The sequence below is a fragment of the Oncorhynchus gorbuscha genome, linkage group LG04 (assembly GCF_021184085.1).
Source record: "Oncorhynchus gorbuscha isolate QuinsamMale2020 ecotype Even-year linkage group LG04, OgorEven_v1.0, whole genome shotgun sequence".
NCBI classification, from domain to species: domain Eukaryota; kingdom Metazoa; phylum Chordata; class Actinopteri; order Salmoniformes; family Salmonidae; genus Oncorhynchus; species Oncorhynchus gorbuscha.
In genome coordinates, this window is record NC_060176.1 from 5221302 (window position 1) to 5241298 (window position 19997).

Consider the following 19997-nt stretch of genomic DNA (forward strand, 5'->3'; position numbering starts at 1 on the left):
AGAATGGCCTTAATGAACAGCTCAGTGACTTTCAACGTAGCACCGTCATAGGATGCCACCTTTTCAACAAGTCAGTTTGTCAAATGTCTGCCCTGCTAGAGCTGCCCTAGTCAACTGTAAGTGCTGTTATTTGAAGTCGAAACGGTGTAAAGCTCACCGCCATTGGACTCTGGAGCAGTGGAAACACGTTCTCTGGAGTGATGAATCACACTTCACCATATGGCAGTCCAACGGTTGAATCTGGGTTTGGCAGATGCCAGGAGAACGCTACCTACCCCAATGCGTAGTAAAGTTTGGTGGGGAAGGAATAATGGAAAAAACATGTTTTCATGGTTCGCAGTAGGCCCCTTAGTTGCATTAAAGGGAAATCTTAACACGACAGCATACAATGACATTCAGATGGTTCTGTGCTTCCAGCTTTGTGGCAACAGTTTGGGGAAAGCCCTTTCCTGTTTCAGCATGACAATGCCCCTGTGCACAAAGTGAGGTTCATACAGAAATAGTTTGTCGAGATCAGTGTGGAAGAACTTGACTGGCTTGCACAGAAGCCCTAAAATGAATCTCATCAAACACCTTTGGGATGAATTGGAACACCGACTGCGAGCCAAGCCTAATCGCCCAACATCAGTGCCTGACCTTACTAATGCTCTTGTGGCTGAATGGAAGCAAGTCCCTGCAGCAATGTCCCAACATTTAGTGGAAAGCCTTCCCAGAAGAGTGGAGGCTGTCATAGCAGCAAAACTGGGACCAACTCCATATTAATGCCCATGATTTTGGAGTAAGATGTTTGATGAGCAGGTGTCCACATACTTTTGGTCACGTAGTGGATATTCCTTTAGGACTGGTGCTGCGAGGTATATTCCTTTAGGATTGGTTTGGCGAGGTGAGACCACGGGCGCATGTTGGCACGCACTTCACAACAGTGACAACGGCGTGCCAAGAAAGATCCAACATGAAGTGAGGGAGGGAGGAGCAGAAAGAACATGTTCAATTATAAAAAATCACGTGGAGAGAGAGAGAGAGGACCTGATTTAAAAGCTCTGAATGTATATCGTCTATCTCTCATGAGAAGGCGAGTCTTAAAGTTCCATCAGAATGGGCAGTCTCTCCTCAGACGCAGCAGGACGACAGCAGCAACGGATCATGGAGAGGTGTCCGTAGCTTCACAAGTACGGACCAACCGTCGCTCCTCTTCTATTTATATGGGCTTTAATGTGCTTTAATAACGATACTATACATCACTGACTATAGTATTGTACTTTTAGTTGATATTTTATGGTGTATTGCTGCTAGTTTGTATAAATTTGATTGATTAACCAATGTTGCTTAGCTCCGTTCAACAAATGCGCACGGGGATTATGATAAATACGCAGGAGCAATGGGATAGCCTAAACCTATTCTACAACGTTCACCAGCTATTTACGTTTTTTTGAACATTTTGAAATATGTTTCCAATAGCATGACTAGTAGTTTATATGATTTAATATCATATAAGACAATGTATTTGTAAAACATGACTGAGGTTTCTGAAACAAGGAAATCCTTTCCTATCACCCATATTTTGGCTATTCCTCTCTGTGCGCCAGTGTAGCTATAAAACTTATCATAACTATTCCTCTCTGTGCGCCAGTGTAGCTATAAAACTTATCATAACTATTCCTCTCTGTGCGCCAGTGTAGCTATAAAACTTATCATAACTATTCCTCTCTGTGCGCCAGTGTAGCTATACAACTTATCATAACTATTCCTCTCTGTGCGCCAGTGTAGCTATAAAACTTATCATAACTATTCCTCTCTGTGCGCCAGTGTAGCTATAAAACTTATCATAACTATTCCTCTCTGTGCGCCAGTGTAGCTATAAAACTTATCATAACTATTCCTCTCTGTGCGCCAGTGTAGCTATAAAACTTATCATAACTATTCCAGCTCTGCAAACTTATGAATGTATTTTTTTAAACATATCTAGCCGATGAATGCGGTGGAGTCCACTGTAGTTCGTGGAGAAAATATTAACTTATGCAGAGTTTGCCTTTCCACGCTAGCGGGACTCCCATCGTCGTCACGGTCCACTGCTGCGCGAGCATCACCTCCGCCACGGATACTTCCTCCGTGCCGTGAAAGCACAAGGCCGTCGGCGAGCTGCACACCGACACCGGAGAAAAAAATGAACATCCAGGTCCTGCCAGACCACAAGCTGTCATCAGTGGCCCCGCTGAAACCCTGCAATGTGGAGAAGAAGGAGGTGGAACTGATATTGGTGAAGGACCAAAATGGGGTCCAGTATACCAGTTCGACCATCATGCCCACCCCCAGCACGCACGGCACCCCCTGCACCGCTGAGGAGCTGGAGGAGAGGGAAACATGGGGAAAGAAAATAGACTTTCTCCTATCCGTCATAGGCTTCGCAGTGGACTTGGCCAATGTCTGGAGATTCCCTTACCTCTGCTACAAGAATGGAGGTGGTGAGTGAACTGTTATAACTTCTGTAAAATCTTCTGTTAAGACTTTCCCAGGTTCCTTTGGAACTATCCTCGTAGAGAACCAGGCTTGGTATGGCAACGCGAGACTGCTTTGGAACTAATATCAAGTTTGTTTTACTGTTGTGTAATAACTTTCTTCGCAAGTTTATAATAAAATGTGCCAATCTGTTAGTTTGAATGCTACCATACGTACCAGTCACTCGTCAGTGAGTTTTTGAAATCCCCAAATAGCTTTGCGCAGGCTTTCTTGAGCCAAGAGGCTTTGCTGGTAAGAGGGAAACGGAAATACCTCACTGCATAAATTCATTCAGGTCAGTGTAGTTTAAGAGGAAAACGGAAATACCTCACTGCATAAATTCATTCAGGTCAGTGTATTAAGAGGAAAACGGAAATACCTCACTGCATAAATTCATTCAGGTCAGTGTGGTTGACTCAACTGCAAATACACTCACTGTATCTGGGTGCTACTGTATCTTACTGTAAAGATTTCACTCATAACCCATTCAAACCAGTTGCTGGCTCATAAGTGCTTTATTGCTGATGGGAAATATTTAAATACTCACAGTTGAACAGATAGCTATGCAAATATGTTAATAATTAATAACTTAATTTAAATGTGTCTAGATCAGAGGTGTCTAACCCATTTTTCCTGCGGGTTGCATTCGGTCTTCACCGGGGTCTGGGGGGCCACACTTAAAATGTATTATATTTCCTTGCAGTCAAAATCTGCTAAGCAATTGTCCTTTAACTAGGTGGTTTTGGTATTTTAAATGGGCTCGAGGGCCAGATCCAGCCTGCAGGCCTCGACATGTGGTCTAGACCATTAAGAGCCTGGTCTCATAATCTAGACTTAACATAGTAAAAATGTATCCCTGACACTCAAATTAGTATGACATGTTACTTTGGTATGGTTACAGATGGTTGGGGTGGGTGGGCATGGAATGCTAACTTCTAGCAATCCAAAGGTTGCGAATTCAAATCTCATGACAGACAACTTTAGCTCATTTGCAACTTTTCAAATACTTGCTACTTTGCAAATACTTAGCATGTTAGCTAACCTTTCCCAAACCGTATCCCTTTTAGCTAACCCTTCCCCTAACCCTTTAACCTAACTCCTAACCGTAACCCTAACCCTTAGCCTAGATAACATTTGCCCGATAGCTAACATTAGCCACCTAGCCACCTAGCTAGAATTCGTAACATATCATAAGTTCTGCAAATTCGTAACATATTGTACGTTTTGCTAATTTGTAACATATAATACGAATTGTGATTCTTAACATATACAAAATGTAATGTCTCGGATTTACATACAGAGTAATACAAAATGCTCTGAGACCAGGTTGAGAGCAAATAATAATGGCTTAGGCATATATATTTCAGTGGCTCAGTAGTGGTGGTGGAACAAGTAAGCAAATCACTTGTAATATGTGTGCTGCATTGGTTTGATAAGAAGAGTTTCAGATAACATCTGTTAGAAGTGCCAGTCAGGGTTATCACTGATCTGAAGAATGAACAACAAAGCAAAGGCTAACTACAGAGATGATTGACTGCCAACAATGACCAAATCAAATGACCACAACAAGACAAAACATAAAAACTGCACCTGAATATATCTATAATCGAGCCGAGTGAATGTTAAGAAACCAAAGGTCGTTGTTAATTACAAAGTGACATTTTGGGTTTGCCACCACAGACCTTCAGTAGCTTGTTGTAATAACAGTGTTTACTAGTGTTTACTAGATTTCCTGTCCCCTTTGGCAGCATTACACTTCACGTGGTGAAAATAGACATGTGTATCTTCATCTGGTGAACTGAGTGTTGCAGTGTTGTGTCCTGTGGTGCCAACTCTTCAGCTGTGGGTCATGTTCATTTGGCGCTCTCTGAAAGGCTGTATGTAATGCAGCCCAATGCTCAGCTTTTTGTTAAAATGTTGCATACAAGATATTTTTAATTATACTAGATGAAGGGAATTTTATTCTTCCTCAAATTCACTGGAACATAAAAAGCTACCAAGCATGGACAATTCACTGTCTGTGCCTGGAGAGTCCATGTTGATGTCTGTTTCATGTGATTTTTCTTTAGATATCATTATCAACACAAATTGCCAGGGCGAAAACACCCACAAAATGCTAAATATGTTGTCTTGGCTGCAACACAAATGCCAAAAGGTTCACGTTCAAAAACGTTGTTTTGTGGGGTTTTGTGGTGATTTCAGGTGCCTTTCTAATCCCCTACATTCTGTTCCTGGTGATTGCTGGGATGCCTCTGTTCTATATGGAACTAGCCCTGGGACAGTACAATAGGGAAGGAGCTGCTACAGTCTGGAAGATCTGCCCTGTCTTTAAAGGTGAGCTGTCTCTCTCTCCATCTCTGTATACCATCTCTTCCCTGACCTCTGCCTCATCCCCCACCTCTCACCTTCTCAAGGCTCCTGGCCTCTCTTTTCTTCTCTATCTTTGAACATCTCTCTCTTTTTTCACTCACCTCTTGTCCTTTCCCTGCTCTTTTAATGTTCCTTCCCAGTGGGCACACCACATCATTTCAATGTGGACAAGACGTTGATGAATGAGATTGCAACCCAGTCAAAAAGACAGCCAAAAGTGTGTTGAATTACCAATGTGTTATCAGTGACCATGTTTAAAGGTGCACAGTATTCCGGACGGTAGCTCATATCCCGCTTCAGGTCTTATTCGGTATAAGCTGTTTACATGCACCTTTCATATGTTGTCAGTATTATGGATCCCCATTAGCTGCTGCCAAGGCAGAAACTACTCTTCCTGGGGTCCAGCAAAAATGACTTCCGTAATGTAGATGATATATCCCACTCATGAGTATCCCTGTATGCATGAATAAAATGAATACTTCTAATTGAAGTTCATTTGGGTTAAATGAAATAGTAACTGAACTATGGACATTGCCTGTAGGCCTATAACCTCTCACATATCATATTAACTCTTGCAGAATTATGCATTTCTTGCAGTGAAATTATACAACAAATGTTAATTTTGTCTGGGGAACAGTAGTTAAGAAATATTATTTCTTTCTTTCAGCATCTCTTGAGAAAATGCAAATGTTTGTGTAATGTGTTATCTTTCACACTGTTATGCAAGCAGACAGTATTTCAACCACAAAAAATATGCACCCAAGACGAACTAAAGTCTTCTCTGAAATGTGTTTCTTTGTTTTCTCAGCTTTTAATTTCCTTAAAACAGGTCAAACTGATGATATTTGGACAGACAAATTTACCAGTGTTAACTAGATTACTAATGCATTCATTTTATCCATGGAAGACATTATTCTGATGAGCACTACTTTATTTAGTCTTCTGGGACAACAAGTCATTTATTTTAATTTTTATATAACCTTTATTTAATTAGGCAGAACATGTAACTAGGCAGAACATGTAACTAGGCAGAACATGTAACTAGGCAGAAGATGTAACTCGGCAGAACATGTAACTAGACAGAAGTTGTGACAGAAGAGAAGCTGCATGTATCAATCTTTAGTTGACAAACAAATGGCAAATGCTGGAAATTTTAATTTGGCCTCCCAAATATCGGAAATTATAATTTGGCCTCCCAAATATCGGAAATTATAATTTGGCCTCCCAAATATCGGAAATTATAATTTGGCCTCCCAAATATCGGAAATTATAAGCAGAAACGTAATTTAAATTGTTGTAAATTAATGTGGTCAGTATGCATTCAACCATCTAAAAGCAAAACCAAATTCCAATGGAAAAACAATGAATGATTTTGGTTTAGTTGGCACCTAAATGTGTATCAATGCGCTTTAAGCCATTTAAAAGCACAACAAAGTTGAAATGGGAACACAATGACAGTGATTTTGCTGATTAATACAACAACTTAATGTGTTATCACAGTGCTTCATGTAATAGCACAACCAAATGACCTGAATTACTGTAAAGGATTACATTAAAAGTATATGCATGATGCAAGTGATCAATGCTGTTGGAGATTCCGGGCAGATTATTATAGAAATTGTGAAGATCTCCACAGACCTGCGATCTTCAACACGTCTGCTTTATATGATTACATAAGAAGACATTTATAGTTACAGTGTCACCATTTGAAGCAGATGTATCTTCTGCTTGGAAAGTTTCCTCTGTGCCACTGAGTCTGGCTTTAATTCCAAATTGGCTTGATTTCAAATTGAATCTACAAGTTAATAATGAATATGTTGGATTCATCGGCTCCATCTCAACCAAAAATCTAAGTTATAGAATAGGACAAAATCAAATCAAATCAAACTTTAAATGCACTTGAAATAAAGTTGTATTTCATTTTGTCCTATTCTATAACTTAGATTTTTGGTTGAGATGGAGCCGATGAATCCAACATATTCATTATTAACTTGTAGATTCAATTTGAAATCAAGCTAAACTTGAAACCCTAACCCTATTTATTGTGTATTTTTAAGTTGAATTGAAACAATAGCTGTTGATGCAAAGGCTATATAGGCCTAAATAGTATCATTAATGCTACATGTTAAACCTATTTTAAACTTAAACCTACCCTTTGGAAATGACTTTAATAGCAACAGTGAATCTATTTAGTTTTTAAGTGGAGATCTCTCATTCTCACGATAGCACAATGGTGTCAGTGATCAATTTCAAATCAAAGCACGGCTGTGGTTTTTTAAAACCCTGGTTGGGAGACCAAAGAGATAGCTGTAGATAGATACATTCTCCAGTAAGAGGTGCTGCCCAGCCTATTCTTTTTTCATGCTAGTGGATACAACTCAACATAAAAATTCAACATATTTTATTCAAGCTTTGTCTATGCTGAAAATTGCATGATCCTTTGGTTGAAATTTCACCCTCAAAACAACAGCTTTAGCAAATCCATTGTATTTTACACACAATACGTTGACAAATTACATTGAAACAGCGTTGATTCAACCAGTTTGTACCCACTGGGTTTCTCCTCTAATCTCCTTCGTTCATCTCTCCTTTCTCCTATATACAGTACCTCTCTTTTTCATTTTCCCGTCTTCAGCTCTCCCTGTCCACTTTTCCAAAGGCCTTGATCAGAGGAGAGAGGAAGGAGAGATGTGGTCTTTTAGAAGTATCCAGTAAATCTCAAGACACTGTACAACAATAAACATACAGTAGATATACTGTAGAAACATAGATATGCATTGTAATGAAGAGGGACACATAAAGGCTGTTTGTTGATTAGTTTTACTACTGACAGTCTTATCACCATGGCATACTGATACCACGCACACCATGGCATACTGATACCACGCACACCATGGCATACTGATACCACGCACACCATGACATCTGAACTGTTGAACCTGAAAGCTTCACCAGAAGTTTACAGGCAGTGTTGTGATTTACAGTATGTTACACATTAAGTTTATGGTATATTGTTGTTTGGCCGGCAGGGTTGTCCTTGTCCCATTGCTCTCTAGCAACTCCTGTGGCAGGCCGGGCGCATGCACGCTGACACAGTTGCCGGGTGTACGGTGTTTCCTCTGACACATTGGTGTGGCTGGCTTCCGGGTTAAGCGGGCATTGTGTCCAGAAGCAGTGTGGATTGGTTGTGTTGTGTTTCGGAGGATGCATGGCTCTGTGTCGTACGGGAGTTGCAGAGACAAGACTGTAACTACCAATTGGATGCCACGAAATTGGGGAGAAAAGGGGTAAAAGTAAAAAAAAGACCATGTTAAACTGACATTGTTAAGTTCATCTGCTGCTTGTTCTGATGGTAAAGTTATAGCACATCACATTCTGCTCAAATAATACATTGAATCAGGCAAAATAAGTAGTTGAATCCTCAAATTTCCTCAAGTTCTTTAAAAAAAACATAATACTAGCTGGTATTCCACTGCTGTGCTCGTTTTTCAGTAGTCTCTGCTGTCCAAGGTCTTGTGGATACACACTGCAGAGTTTTGTTTGATATTTGTGTTCCCTCACACATACACATTTATGATTGGCATTAGACAGGAGTAGCAGGATTCCACCTTCTGTAACCCTATGTAACCTACAGTATGTAACCATCTCTCTCTCTCTCTGCTCTCTGTTTCTCTCTCTGTTTCTCTCATCCATATCCCTCCCTCCCTCCCTCAGGTGTGGGCTACACTGTGATCATCATAGCGTTGTATGTGGGTTTCTACTACAACGTCATCATAGCCTGGTCCCTGTACTACCTGTTCTCCTCTATGACCAGTGAGCTGCCCTGGCTCCATTGTGGCAACGCCTGGAACAGTCCGAACTGCACAGACCCCAAGCTACTAAACGGATCCTTCCTGGGCAATGGGACGTCTTATGCCAAGTACAAGATGACGCCGGCTGCAGAGTTCTATGAGTGAGTACAGTGGGTTCTGTCCTGTTCTATGAGTGAGTACAGTGGGTTCTGTCCTGTTCTATGAGTGAGTACAGTGGGTTCTGTCCTGTGAGTACAGTGGGTTCTGTCCTGTCCTGTTCTATGAGTGAGTACAGTGGGTTCTGTCCTGTTCTATGAGTGAGTACAGTGGGTTCTGTCCTGTTCTATGAGTGAGTACAGTGGGTTCTGTCCTGTTCTAGTGAGTACAGTGGGTTCTGTCCTGTGAGAGTACAGTGGGTTCTGTCCTGTTCTATGAGTGAGTACAGTGGGTTCTGTCCTGTTCTATGAGTGAGTACAGTGGGTTCTGTTCCTGTTCTATGAGTGAGTACAGTGGGTTCTGTCCTGTTCTATGAGTGAGTACAGTGGGTGTCCTGTCCTGTTCTTCTATGAGTGAGTACAGTGGGTTCTGTCCTGTTCTATGAGTGAGTACAGTGGGTTCTGTCCTGTTCTATGAGTGAGTACAGTGGGTTCTGTCCTGTTCTATGAGTGAGTACAGTGGGTTCTGTCCTGTTCTATGAGTGAGTACAGTGGGTTCTGTCCTGTTCTATGAGTGAGTACAGTGGGTTCTGTCCTGTTCTATGAGTGAGTACAGTGGGTTCTGTCCTGTTCTATGAGTGAGTACAGTGGGTTCTGTCCTGTTCTATGAGTGAGTACAGTGGGTTCTGTTCTATGAGTGAGTACAGTGTTCTATGAGTGAGTACAGTGGGTTCTGTCCTGTTCTATGAGTGAGTACAGTGGGTTCTGTCCTGTTCTATGAGTGAGTACAGTGGGTTCTTCCTGTCCTGTTCCTGTTATGAGTGAGTACAGTGGGTTCTGTCCTGTTCTACAGTGGGTTCTGTCCTGTTCTATGAGTGAGTACAGTGGGTTCTGTCCTGTTCTATGAGTGAGTACAGTGGGTTCTGTCCTGTTCTATGAGTGAGTACAGTGGGTTCTGTCCTGTTGTTATGAGTGAGTACAGTGGGTTCTGTCCTGTTCTATGAGTGAGTACAGTGGGTTCTGTCCTGTTCTATGAGTGAGTACAGTGGGTTCTGTCCTGTTCTATGAGTGAGTACAGTGGGTTCTGTCCTGTTCTATGAGTGAGTACAGTGGGTTCTGTCCTGTTCTATGAGTGAGTACAGTGGGTTCTTCCTGTTCTATGAGTGAGTACAGTGGGTTCTGTCCTGTTCTATGAGTGAGTACAGTGGGTTCTGTCCTGTTCTATGAGTGAGTACAGTGGGTTCTGTCCTGTTCTATGAGTGAGTACAGTGGGTTCTGTCCTGTTCTATGAGTGAGTAGTGGGTTCTGTCCTGTTCAGTGGGTTCTGTGGGTTCTGTCCTGTTCTATGAGTGAGTACAGTGGGTTCTGTCCTGTTCTATGAGTGAGTACACAGTGGGTTCTGTCCTGTTCTGAGTACAGTGGGTTCTGTCCTGAGTGAGTACAGTGGGTTCTGTTCTACTGAGTACAGTGGGTTCTGTCCTGTTCTATGAGTGAGTACAGTGGGTTCTGTCCTGTTCTATGAGTGAGTACAGTGGGTTCTGTTCCTGTTCTATGAGGAGTACAGTGGGTTCTGTCCTGTCCTGTTCTATGAGTGAGTACAGTGGGTTCTGTCCTGTTCTATGAGTGAGTACAGTGGGTTCTGTCCTGTTCTATGAGTGAGTACAGTGGGTTCTGTCCTGTTCTATGAGTGAGTACAGTGGGTTCTGTCCTGTTCTATGAGTGAGTACAGTGGGTTCTGTCCTGTTCTATGAGTGAGTACAGTGGGTTCTGTCCTGTTCTATGAGTGAGTACAGTGGGTTCTGTCCTGTTCTATGAGTGAGTACAGTGGGTTCTGTCCTGTCCTGTTCTATGAGTGAGTACAGTGGGTTCTGTCCTGTTCTATGAGTGAGTACAGTGGGTTCTGTCCTGTTCTATGAGTGAGTACAGTGGGTTCTGTCCTGTTCTATGAGTGAGTACAGTGGGTTCTGTCCCTGTTCTATGAGTGAGTACAGTGGGGTTCTGTCCTGTTCTATGAGTGAGTACAGTGGTTATGTTCCTGTTCTATGAGTGAGTACAGTGTGTTCTGTCCATGAGTGAGTACAGTGGGTTCTGTCCTGTTCTATGAGTGAGTACAGTGGACTGTCCTGTTCTATGAGTGAGTACAGTGGTTCTATGTCCCTGTTCTATGAGTGAGTACAGTGGGTTCTGTCCCTGTTCTATGAGTGAGTACAGTAGTGAGTACAGTGGGTTCTGTCCTGTTCTATGAGTGGTACCTGTCCTGTTCTATGAGTGAGTACAGTGGGTTCTGTCCTGTTCTATGAGTGAGTACAGTGGGTTCTGTCCTGTTCAGTGGAGTACTATGTCCCTGTTCTATGAGTGAGTACAGTGGGTCCTGTCCTGTTCTATGAGTGAGTACAGTGGACTATGTCCCTGTTCTATGAGTGAGTACAGTGGACTATGTCCCTGTTCTATGAGTGAGTACAGTGGGTCCTGTCCTGTTCTATGAGTGAGTACAGTGGACTATGTCCCTGTTCTATGAGTGAGTACAGTGGGTCCTGTCCTGTTCTATGAGTGAGTACAGTGGGTCCTGTCCTGTTCTATGAGTGAGTACAGTGGACTATGTCCCTGTTCTATGAGTGAGTACAGTGGACTATGTCCCTGTTCTATGAGTGAGTACAGTGGGTCCTGTCCTGTTCTTGACCTGTGCCTCTGATGTGTGTCTTGAGTCTGACCCTCTGTCGCGGTATCTAAAAGATTAAAGAAACCAGCCTTTTAACATGTTTCTCGTTGGGATAGAGCTGACCTACAGTGCCAAATATGAGCTGTGTCAAATTAAGTATTTTCATTAGAGACTAAATGTGTTAGAAGTAGGCTTAACCTTTCAGATGCTTGGTTATTTAGTCTGGTCACTTTTTGAAGTGGAAATTGTACACTTAAGCATTTCATAAACAGGAAATAACTGTTTTTAAATGTATTATTAATGGCAAAAGTGTTTTTATTGACTATTATTATTGAATCTCTGCATTGTACCAGTGTATATGACACTTAATTTTAGGTTAGCAAAATTCCTGGAGCTTTCAATAAATTCCCCGGTTTTCCAGAAATCCTGGTTGGAGGATTACAGATTTCCTGCTTATTCCCTCCTCATTCCAGGAACCCGCCTTTCCAGAATTTCGGGAAAACCAGAGAATTTATTGAACATTTCAGGAATTTTGCAACCCTACTCATACTCAAACAATTCCACTGTGAAGTGGGCCACTGTCATTAAAGCTTTTGTGAAGTATCCCCAAAATGTCTGAAGCCATCCGCCCATATACCGATTGCTCTACAGAAAGGCATATAAAAAAAGCTTAGATGCTGCGTTTGAAGTTGACACGAAAAGCCCCATCCGTTTGCACTTCAAAGAATTCCTTTCCAGAGCTCTGTGTGAAGATTACTTCTGCAGCCCAAAGGAAGTCGTCTGAAATGACTGGGACATACTGCAGCATCCTTATCCTGCAGCTGATGTACAGTACAGAGTAGAGCGCCAAGGAGGCACAAACAAAAGATTCTAAGCTTGCATTCCAAACTTTAATAGTGCACTATATAAGGAATAGTGAGCCATTTGGGACACAACCTAAGAGTGCGTGACAGGCGGCCAATAAGAGCAGATGAAAGACCCTCTACCAGAATGCTGATCTGCATTGATGTCTCGTGTGTTTATGTAATCAACATCTCTGAATTTCCTCCAATGTTTTTCTCTCATCAATCCCTCTAAACTTGAATACAGTCAGTTTCCGTTGCATCATATTTTCTTTCTTCTAGCATAAAATCGCACTCTCATTCTTTCGACCCAGTGATGTAGTGGTAAAAACATTGGTGGGTAAACTCTGATCGCCGTCTGTGCTGAATAAAGTTACTCTCCGGATACTTTCAATGCCTTTTTGTGCAAAAGGTGGGGAAACTTTTGGGGGAAACAAAAGTTAGGTGAACAATGTTTACGTGCGTTTACCCTCCACTTAACCACTGCTTCTACCGTACTGTAAAAATTATTCATAGATCCTTCAATTCTTGGTCATTATAGGAAGTCAATGGAGTCAAGTTGGTTCCTTTTACAGCATATCTTCCTGTATTTATTTACCAGAAAATGTTGTTCTTTGTGTATTCTACCATCTTCACAGACCTTGAATAATCATTGGTATATTGACAACGGTTCTATCAAAGAGCTTTAGGTCCATACTCCCCTGATAGCCACTATATCCCAGTATAAATGTAGTTGATTCTAGACAGGCTGAATGAAAAACACAGAGACCCAGGCAGTGGGAGCTCTAGAATAGATAGTGATTTTTCTCTGACAACACTTGTAATCTCATTGTATATTTCAGTCAGGTCTTGTGTGGGGGACATAAACCCCCTGCTCCCACAGAGCTCCAAGAACAGGAACAAGATCATCAGACCACTGCATGCTGCCACTGCACAGTCTGGGAGAGATCACAGTGACTGAGTCAACATATTTCTCTCTCTCCTTCTTTCCCTCATTTTCTCTCCTTTTCTCCCTTTCTCTTTTTTCTTCTCTGTTTCTCCCTCTCTTTCTCTCCCTCTTTCTCTTTTTTATTCTCTGTTTCTCCCTCTCTTTCTCTCCCTCTTTCTCTTTTTTATTCTCTGTTTCTCCCTCTCTTTCTCTCCCTCTTTCTCTTTTTTCCTTCTCTTTTTCTCCCTCTCTTTCTCTCTTACATTCTCTCTTTCTCTCTCCTTTTCCCCCTCGTTCTCTCTCTCATTTTCTATCTCTTTCTGTCCTTTTCTTATCTTTTTATTTTTCTCCCTCTCTTACTTTCTCTCTTTCTCTCTCTTAATTTCTCTCTCTCTATCTCTTCCCCTCATGTTTTCCCTCTCTATTCTTTCTCTTTCTTTCCAACGTCAGTTTGCCTCCTTAAGTAATGAGCAGTGATCTCTGAGCGTCTGAAGGAGCTGCAGGTGTTCTTAGTTCTTAGATATGGAGATTTGATCCTCCTGTATCCCCTAGAGATGGACAGGGTCAGAGGAGACATTTTCTCAAGATATTTTAGAGATTTGAGGGCATGTGGTGCACGCACGCACACACACACACACACACACGCACGCACGCACGCACGCACGCACGCACACACACACGCACACACGCACGCACGCACACACACACACACACACACACACACACACACACACACACACACACACACACACACACACACACACACACACACACACACACACACACACACACACACACACACACACACACACACACACAGAGCTTACTTTTCCTTTGCTGCTGCATTGCTCTGGTTCTCACACCAGGCCACGTTGATGTGTTGCTGTGTGATGTGTTGCTGTCCTCTTCTCAGCTGACTGAGGATGTGCTAGGCCCTCATTTCCTCTCCTATTAGGCCTTTATTATTGGTTTCATTGATCACGGCTGCCCTGCAATCTGTGGTGCTGCAGTGCAAAGGTCCCCGGAGTATAGTCATTAGTGTCATGGCAACGTCCAGGGGCGGACACACAGCAGGTGTCAGTTACAATGCTATCACAGAGGCTCAACATAGCTATCAACACCTAATGACAGACTAGGATTCACAGAAACCAAGCTGAGCTACCAAGAGGCTGGGTAAATATATACCTTCTGTGTTGATGATGCTGATGGGTTGTCTCAGCTTATATCAATAAAGGTCAATCAGTCATGTAAGTTTATACAGTTTGAGTACAGATCAGTTTGTTATATTAATTAGAGAATGCCATCAATAATATTATGTGCAGTCAATGTAATGAAACATCTGAATATTTTGAGGACACTGCAAAATGTTCAGATATTTCAATACATTGACTTTGCGTAATATTATTGATGACATTCTCTAATTAATATAACAAACTAATCTGTTACTCAACAAATGATCTGTATTTTTCAACCTTGAAATAGTAAAATAGTGATAGTGAATTTGGATGTTTGAAGCAGGTGGTTATAATTGCAAGCATTGCTTAATTAAATGACGAGTGCAAATCCAGTCCAAATGAAATCAACACAAATTGAGAGCCATTTTATTCCATTAGCAGCTCAGATGATCCATTAAATAGCTATTAGATTATCAAAAGGTTAGAACTCAGAACACCTCCGTTGGAAGTATCACACAACCTTTATCGCTCTTAATTGAACAAGTCCACTGCTGGGAGGTCAATAGCTCATGTGTTCCAAGTCTAGACATTGTGAACACTCACAGGGGATCTGAAACATACATCATGACCCTCAGATTTCTCTTTCCAATGCCTTGGATAAAATGCCTTTTAAATTATACATAATACCATAAGAAAACAGATTTATTTTGAATGAAACATCAAATCTTGAAACAACCATTGTATTGTTGCCAAATATTTTTAATTAAATATCCTACCAAATACTCCCCCAACCAAATACCCCCCCAACCAAATTCTCCCCCATCCAAATATTCCCCAACCAAATTCTCCCTCATCCAAATACTCCCCCAACCAAATGCTGCCCCAACCAAATACTCCTCTCAACCAAATACTCCCCCAACCAAATACTCCCCCAACCAAATACTCCCCCAACCAAATACTCCTCCCCAACCAAATACTGCCCCAACCAAACACTCCCCCAACCAAATACTGCCCCAACCAAATACTCCTCTCAACCAAATACTCCCCCCCAAACCAAAATACTCCCCCAACCAAATACTCCTCCCCAACCCCAACCAAATACTCCTCCCCAACCAAATACTCCTCCCCAACCAAATACTGCCCCAACCAAATACTCCACCTAACCAAATACTCTCTCCAAACATACTGTAGACACTTTCTACCCCTCTGCCCCTAACATATTGCTTTTGTCAGTTCCAGGAAGCATTGACCCCATATTACCCCTAACCTGATTTGTCCCTTTCCCCATACCTCCAAATGATTTCTCATTCACTGAGTAATGAGAATGTGTGTAAACTAGAAATGCTTTTAGGCCATCGTCGCTGTGCTGTGCCAAGTTTTTCTGCCTTGTTTTTTAAGCACACCCCGTTGTTCACTGAGAGTGTTAGTTTAAAAATGTTTAACAAATTTATTTCACCTTTAATTAACCAGGTAGGCTAGTTGAGAACAAGTTCTCATTTGCAACTGCGACCTGGCTAAGATAAAGCAAAGCAGGTCAACACATAAAACAACACAGAGTTACACATGGAATAAGCAAACATACAATCAATAATACCGTAGAAAAATCTATATTCAGCATGTGCAAATGAGGTAGGATAAGAGAGGTAAGGCAATAAATAGGCCATGGTGGCGAAGCAATTACAATATAGCAATTAAACACTGGAATGGCAGGGTGTGCAGAAGATGAATGTGCAAGTAGAGATACTGGGGTGCAAAGTAGCAAGATAAATAAATAAATACAGTATGGGGATGAGGTAGATTGGATAGGCCATTTACAGATGAGCTATGTACAGGTGCAGTGATCTGTGAGCTGCGCTGACAGCTGGTGCTTAAAGCTAATGAGGGAGGTAAGAGTCTTCACCTTCAGAGATTTTTGCAGTTCGTTCCAGTCAATGGCAGCAGAGAACTGGAAGGAGAGGCGGCCAAATGAAGAATTGGCTTTGGGGGTGACCAGTGAGATATACCTGCTGGAGTGCGTGCTACGGGTGGGTTCTGCTATGTTGACCAGTGAGCTGAGAGCCAGTGGGTTTGGCGACGAGTATGAAGCGAGGGCCAGCCAATGAGAGCATACAGGTCGCAGTGGTGGGTAGTATATGGGGCTTTGGTGACACAAATGGATGGCACTGTGATAGACTGCATCCAATTTGTTGAGTAGAGTGTTGGAGGCTATTTTGTAAATTACATTGCCAAAGTCGAGGATCGGTAGGATGGTCAGTTTTATGAGGGTATGTTTGGTAGCATGAGTGAAGGATTCTTTGTTGCGAAATAGATTCAATATTTAATTTTGGATTGGAGATGTTTGATGTGAGTCTGGAAGGAGCGTTTACAGTCTAACCAGACACCTAGGTTTTTGTAGTTGTCCACATTTTCTAAGTCAGAACCGTCCAGAGTAGTGATGCTGGACGGGCGGGCAGGTGTGGGCAGCGATCGGTTGAAGAGCATATATTTAGTTTTACTTGTATTTAAGAGCAGTTGGAGGCCACGGAAGGAGAGTTGTATCACATTGAAGCTTATCTGGAGGGTAGTTAACACAGTGTCCAAAGAAGGGCCAGAGGTATACAGAATGGTGTCGTCTGCGTAGAGGTGGATCAGAGACTCTAGCTGTCTCCCTTCTTTAGACATGTTTCTCCCCCTCTGACTCTAGCTGTCTCCCTGCTTTAGACATGTTTCTCCTCCTCTGACTCTAGCTGTCTCCCTTCTTTAGACATGTTTCTCCCCCTCTGACTCTAGCTGTCTCCCTTCTTTAGACATGTTTCTCCCCCTCTGACTCTAGCTGTCTCCCTTCTTTAGACATGTTTCTCCCCCTCTGACTCTAGCTGTCTCCCTGCTTTAGACATGTTTCTCCCCCTCTGACTCTAGCTGTCTCCCTGCTTTAGACATGTTTCTCCCCCTCTGACTCTAGCTGTCTCCCTTCTTTAGACATGTTTCTCCCCCTCTGACTCTAGCTGTCTCCCTTCTTTAGACATGTTTCTCCCCCTCTGACTCTAGCTGTCTCCCTTCTTTAGACATGTTTCTCCCCCTCTGACTCTAGCTGTCTCCCTTCTTTAGACATGTTTCTCCCCCTCTGACTCTAGCTGTCTCCCTGCTTTAGACATGTTTCTCTCCCTCTGACTCTAGCTGTCTCCCTTCTTTAGACATGTTTCTCCCCCTCTGACTCTAGCTGTCTCCCTTCTTTAGACATGTTTCTCCCTCTCTGACTCTAGCTGTCTCCCTTCTTTAGACATGTTTCACCCCCTCTGACTCTAGCTGTCTCCCTGCTTTAGACATGTTTCTCCCCCTCTGACTCTAGCTGTCTCCCTGCTTTAGACATGTTTCTCCCCCTCTGACTCTAGCTGTCTCCTGCTTTAGACATGTTTCTCCCCCTCTGACTCTAGCTGTCTCCCTGCTTTAGACATGTTTCTCCCCCTCTGACTCTAGCTGTCTCCCTGCTTTAGACATGTTTCTCCCCCTCTGACTCTAGCTGTCTCCCTTCTTTAGACATGTTTCTCCCCTCTGACTCTAGGTGTCTCCCTTCTTTAGACATGTTTCTCCCCCTCTGACTCTAGCTGTCTCCCTGCTTTAGACATGTTTCTCCCCCTCTGACTCTAGCTGTCTCCCTGCTTTAGACATGTTTCTCCCCCTCTGACTCTAGCTGTCTCCCTGCTTTAGACATGTTTCTCCCCCTCTGACTCTAGCTGTCTCCCTTCTTTAGACATGTTTCTCCCCCTCTGACTCTAGCTGTCTCCCTTCTTTAGACATGTTTCTCCCCCTCTGACTCTAGCTGTCTCCCTTCTTTAGACATGTTTCTCCCCCTCTGACTCTAGCTGTCTCCCTTCTTTAGACATGTTTCTCCCCCTCTGACTCTAGCTGTCTCCCTGCTTTAGACATGTTTCTCTCCCTCTGACTCTAGCTGTCTCCCTTCTTTAGACATGTTTCTCCCCCTCTGACTCTAGCTGTCTCCCTTCTTTAGACATGTTTCTCCCCCTCTGACTGTAGCTGTCTCCCTTCTTTAGACATGTTTCACCCCCTCTGACTCTAGCTGTCTCCCTGCTTTAGACATGTTTCTCCCCCTCTGACTCTAGCTGTCTCCCTGCTTTAGACATGTTTCTCCCCCTCTGACTCTAGCTGTCTCCCTGCTTTAGACATGTTTCTCCCCCTCTGACTCTAGCTGTCTCCCTGCTTTAGACATGTTTCTCCCCCTCTGACTCTAGCTGTCTCCCTGCTTTAGACATGTTTCTCCCCCTCTGACTCTAGCTGTCTCCCTTCTTTAGACATGTTTCTCCCCCTCTGACTCTAGGTGTCTCCCTTCTTTAGACATGTTTCTCCCCCTCTGACTCTAGCTGTCTCCCTGCTTTAGACATGTTTCTCCCCTCTGACTCTAGCTGTCTCCCTGCTTTAGACATGTTTCTCCCCCTCTGACTCTAGCTGTCTCCCTGCTTTAGACATGTTTCTCTCCCTCTGACTCTAGCTGTCTCCTTCTTTAGACATGTTTCTCCCCCTCTGACTCTAGCTGTCTCCCTGCTTTAGACATGTTTCTCCCCCTCTGACTCTAGCTGACCCCCTGCTTTAGACATGTTTCTCCCCCTCTGACTCTAGCTGTCTCCCTGCTTTAGACATGTTTCTCCCCTCTGACTCTAGCTGTCTCCTTCTTTAGACATGTTTCTCCCCCTCTGACTCTAGCTGTCTCCCTGCTTTAGACATGTTTCTCCCCCTCTGACTCTAGCTGTCTCCCTTCTTTAGACATGTTTCTCCCCCTCTGACTCTAGCTGTCTCCCTGCTTTAGACATGTTTCTCCCCTCTGACTCTAGCTGTCTCCCTTCTTTAGACATGTTTCTCCCCCTCTGACTCTAGCTGTCTCCCTGCTTTAGACATGTTTCTCCCCCTCTGACTCTAGCTGTCTCCCTGCTTTAGACATGTTTCTCCCCCTCTGACTCTAGCTGTCTCCCTGCTTTAGACATGTTTCTCCCCCTCTGACTCTAGCTGTCTCCCTGCTTTAGACATGTTTCTCCCCCTCTGACTCTAGCTGTCTCCCTGCTTTAGACATGTTTCTCCCCCTCTGACTCTAGCTGTCTCCCTTCTTTAGACATGTTTCTCCCCCTCTGACTCTAGCTGTCTCCCTGCTTTAGACATGTTTCTCCCCCTCTGACTCTAGCTGTCTCCCTTCTTTAGACATGTTTCTCCCCCTCTGACTCTAGCTGTCTCCCTTCTTTAGACATGTTTCTCCCCCTCTGACTCTAGCTGTCTCCCTTCTTTAGACATGTTTCTCCCCCTCTGACTCTAGCTGTCTCCCTTCTTTAGACATGTTTCTCCCCCTCTGACTCTAGCTGTCTCCCTGCTTTAGACATGTTTCTCCCCCTCTGACTCTAGCTGTCTCCCTGCTTTAGACATGTTTCTCCCCCTCTGACTCTAGCTGTCTCCCTGCTTTAGACATGTTTCTCCCCCTCTGACTCTAGCTGTCTCCCTGCTTTAGACATGTTTCTCCCCCTCTGACTCTAGCTGTCTCCCTGCTTTAGACATGTTTCTCCCCCTCTGACTCTAGCTGTCTCCCTGCTTTAGACATGTT

General features: G+C 43.2%; 1 protein-coding gene across 1 annotated transcript in view; it reads left to right on the forward strand.

Annotated features, from left to right (window-relative positions):
* Positions 1–1053: 1053 nt before the first annotated feature.
* The window catches only part of LOC124033572 (sodium-dependent noradrenaline transporter-like), a 54455-nt gene continuing 35511 nt past the window's right edge, over positions 1054–19997 (forward strand). Inside the window, exons 1-4 of the mRNA XM_046345627.1 lie at positions 1054–1169; positions 2043–2462; positions 4699–4830; positions 8581–8818. Of these exons, the coding sequence (XP_046201583.1) occupies positions 2165–2462; positions 4699–4830; positions 8581–8818 (668 nt within the window). The 5' untranslated portion in view covers positions 1054–1169; positions 2043–2164. The remainder of the gene's footprint in view (positions 1170–2042; positions 2463–4698; positions 4831–8580; positions 8819–19997) is intronic.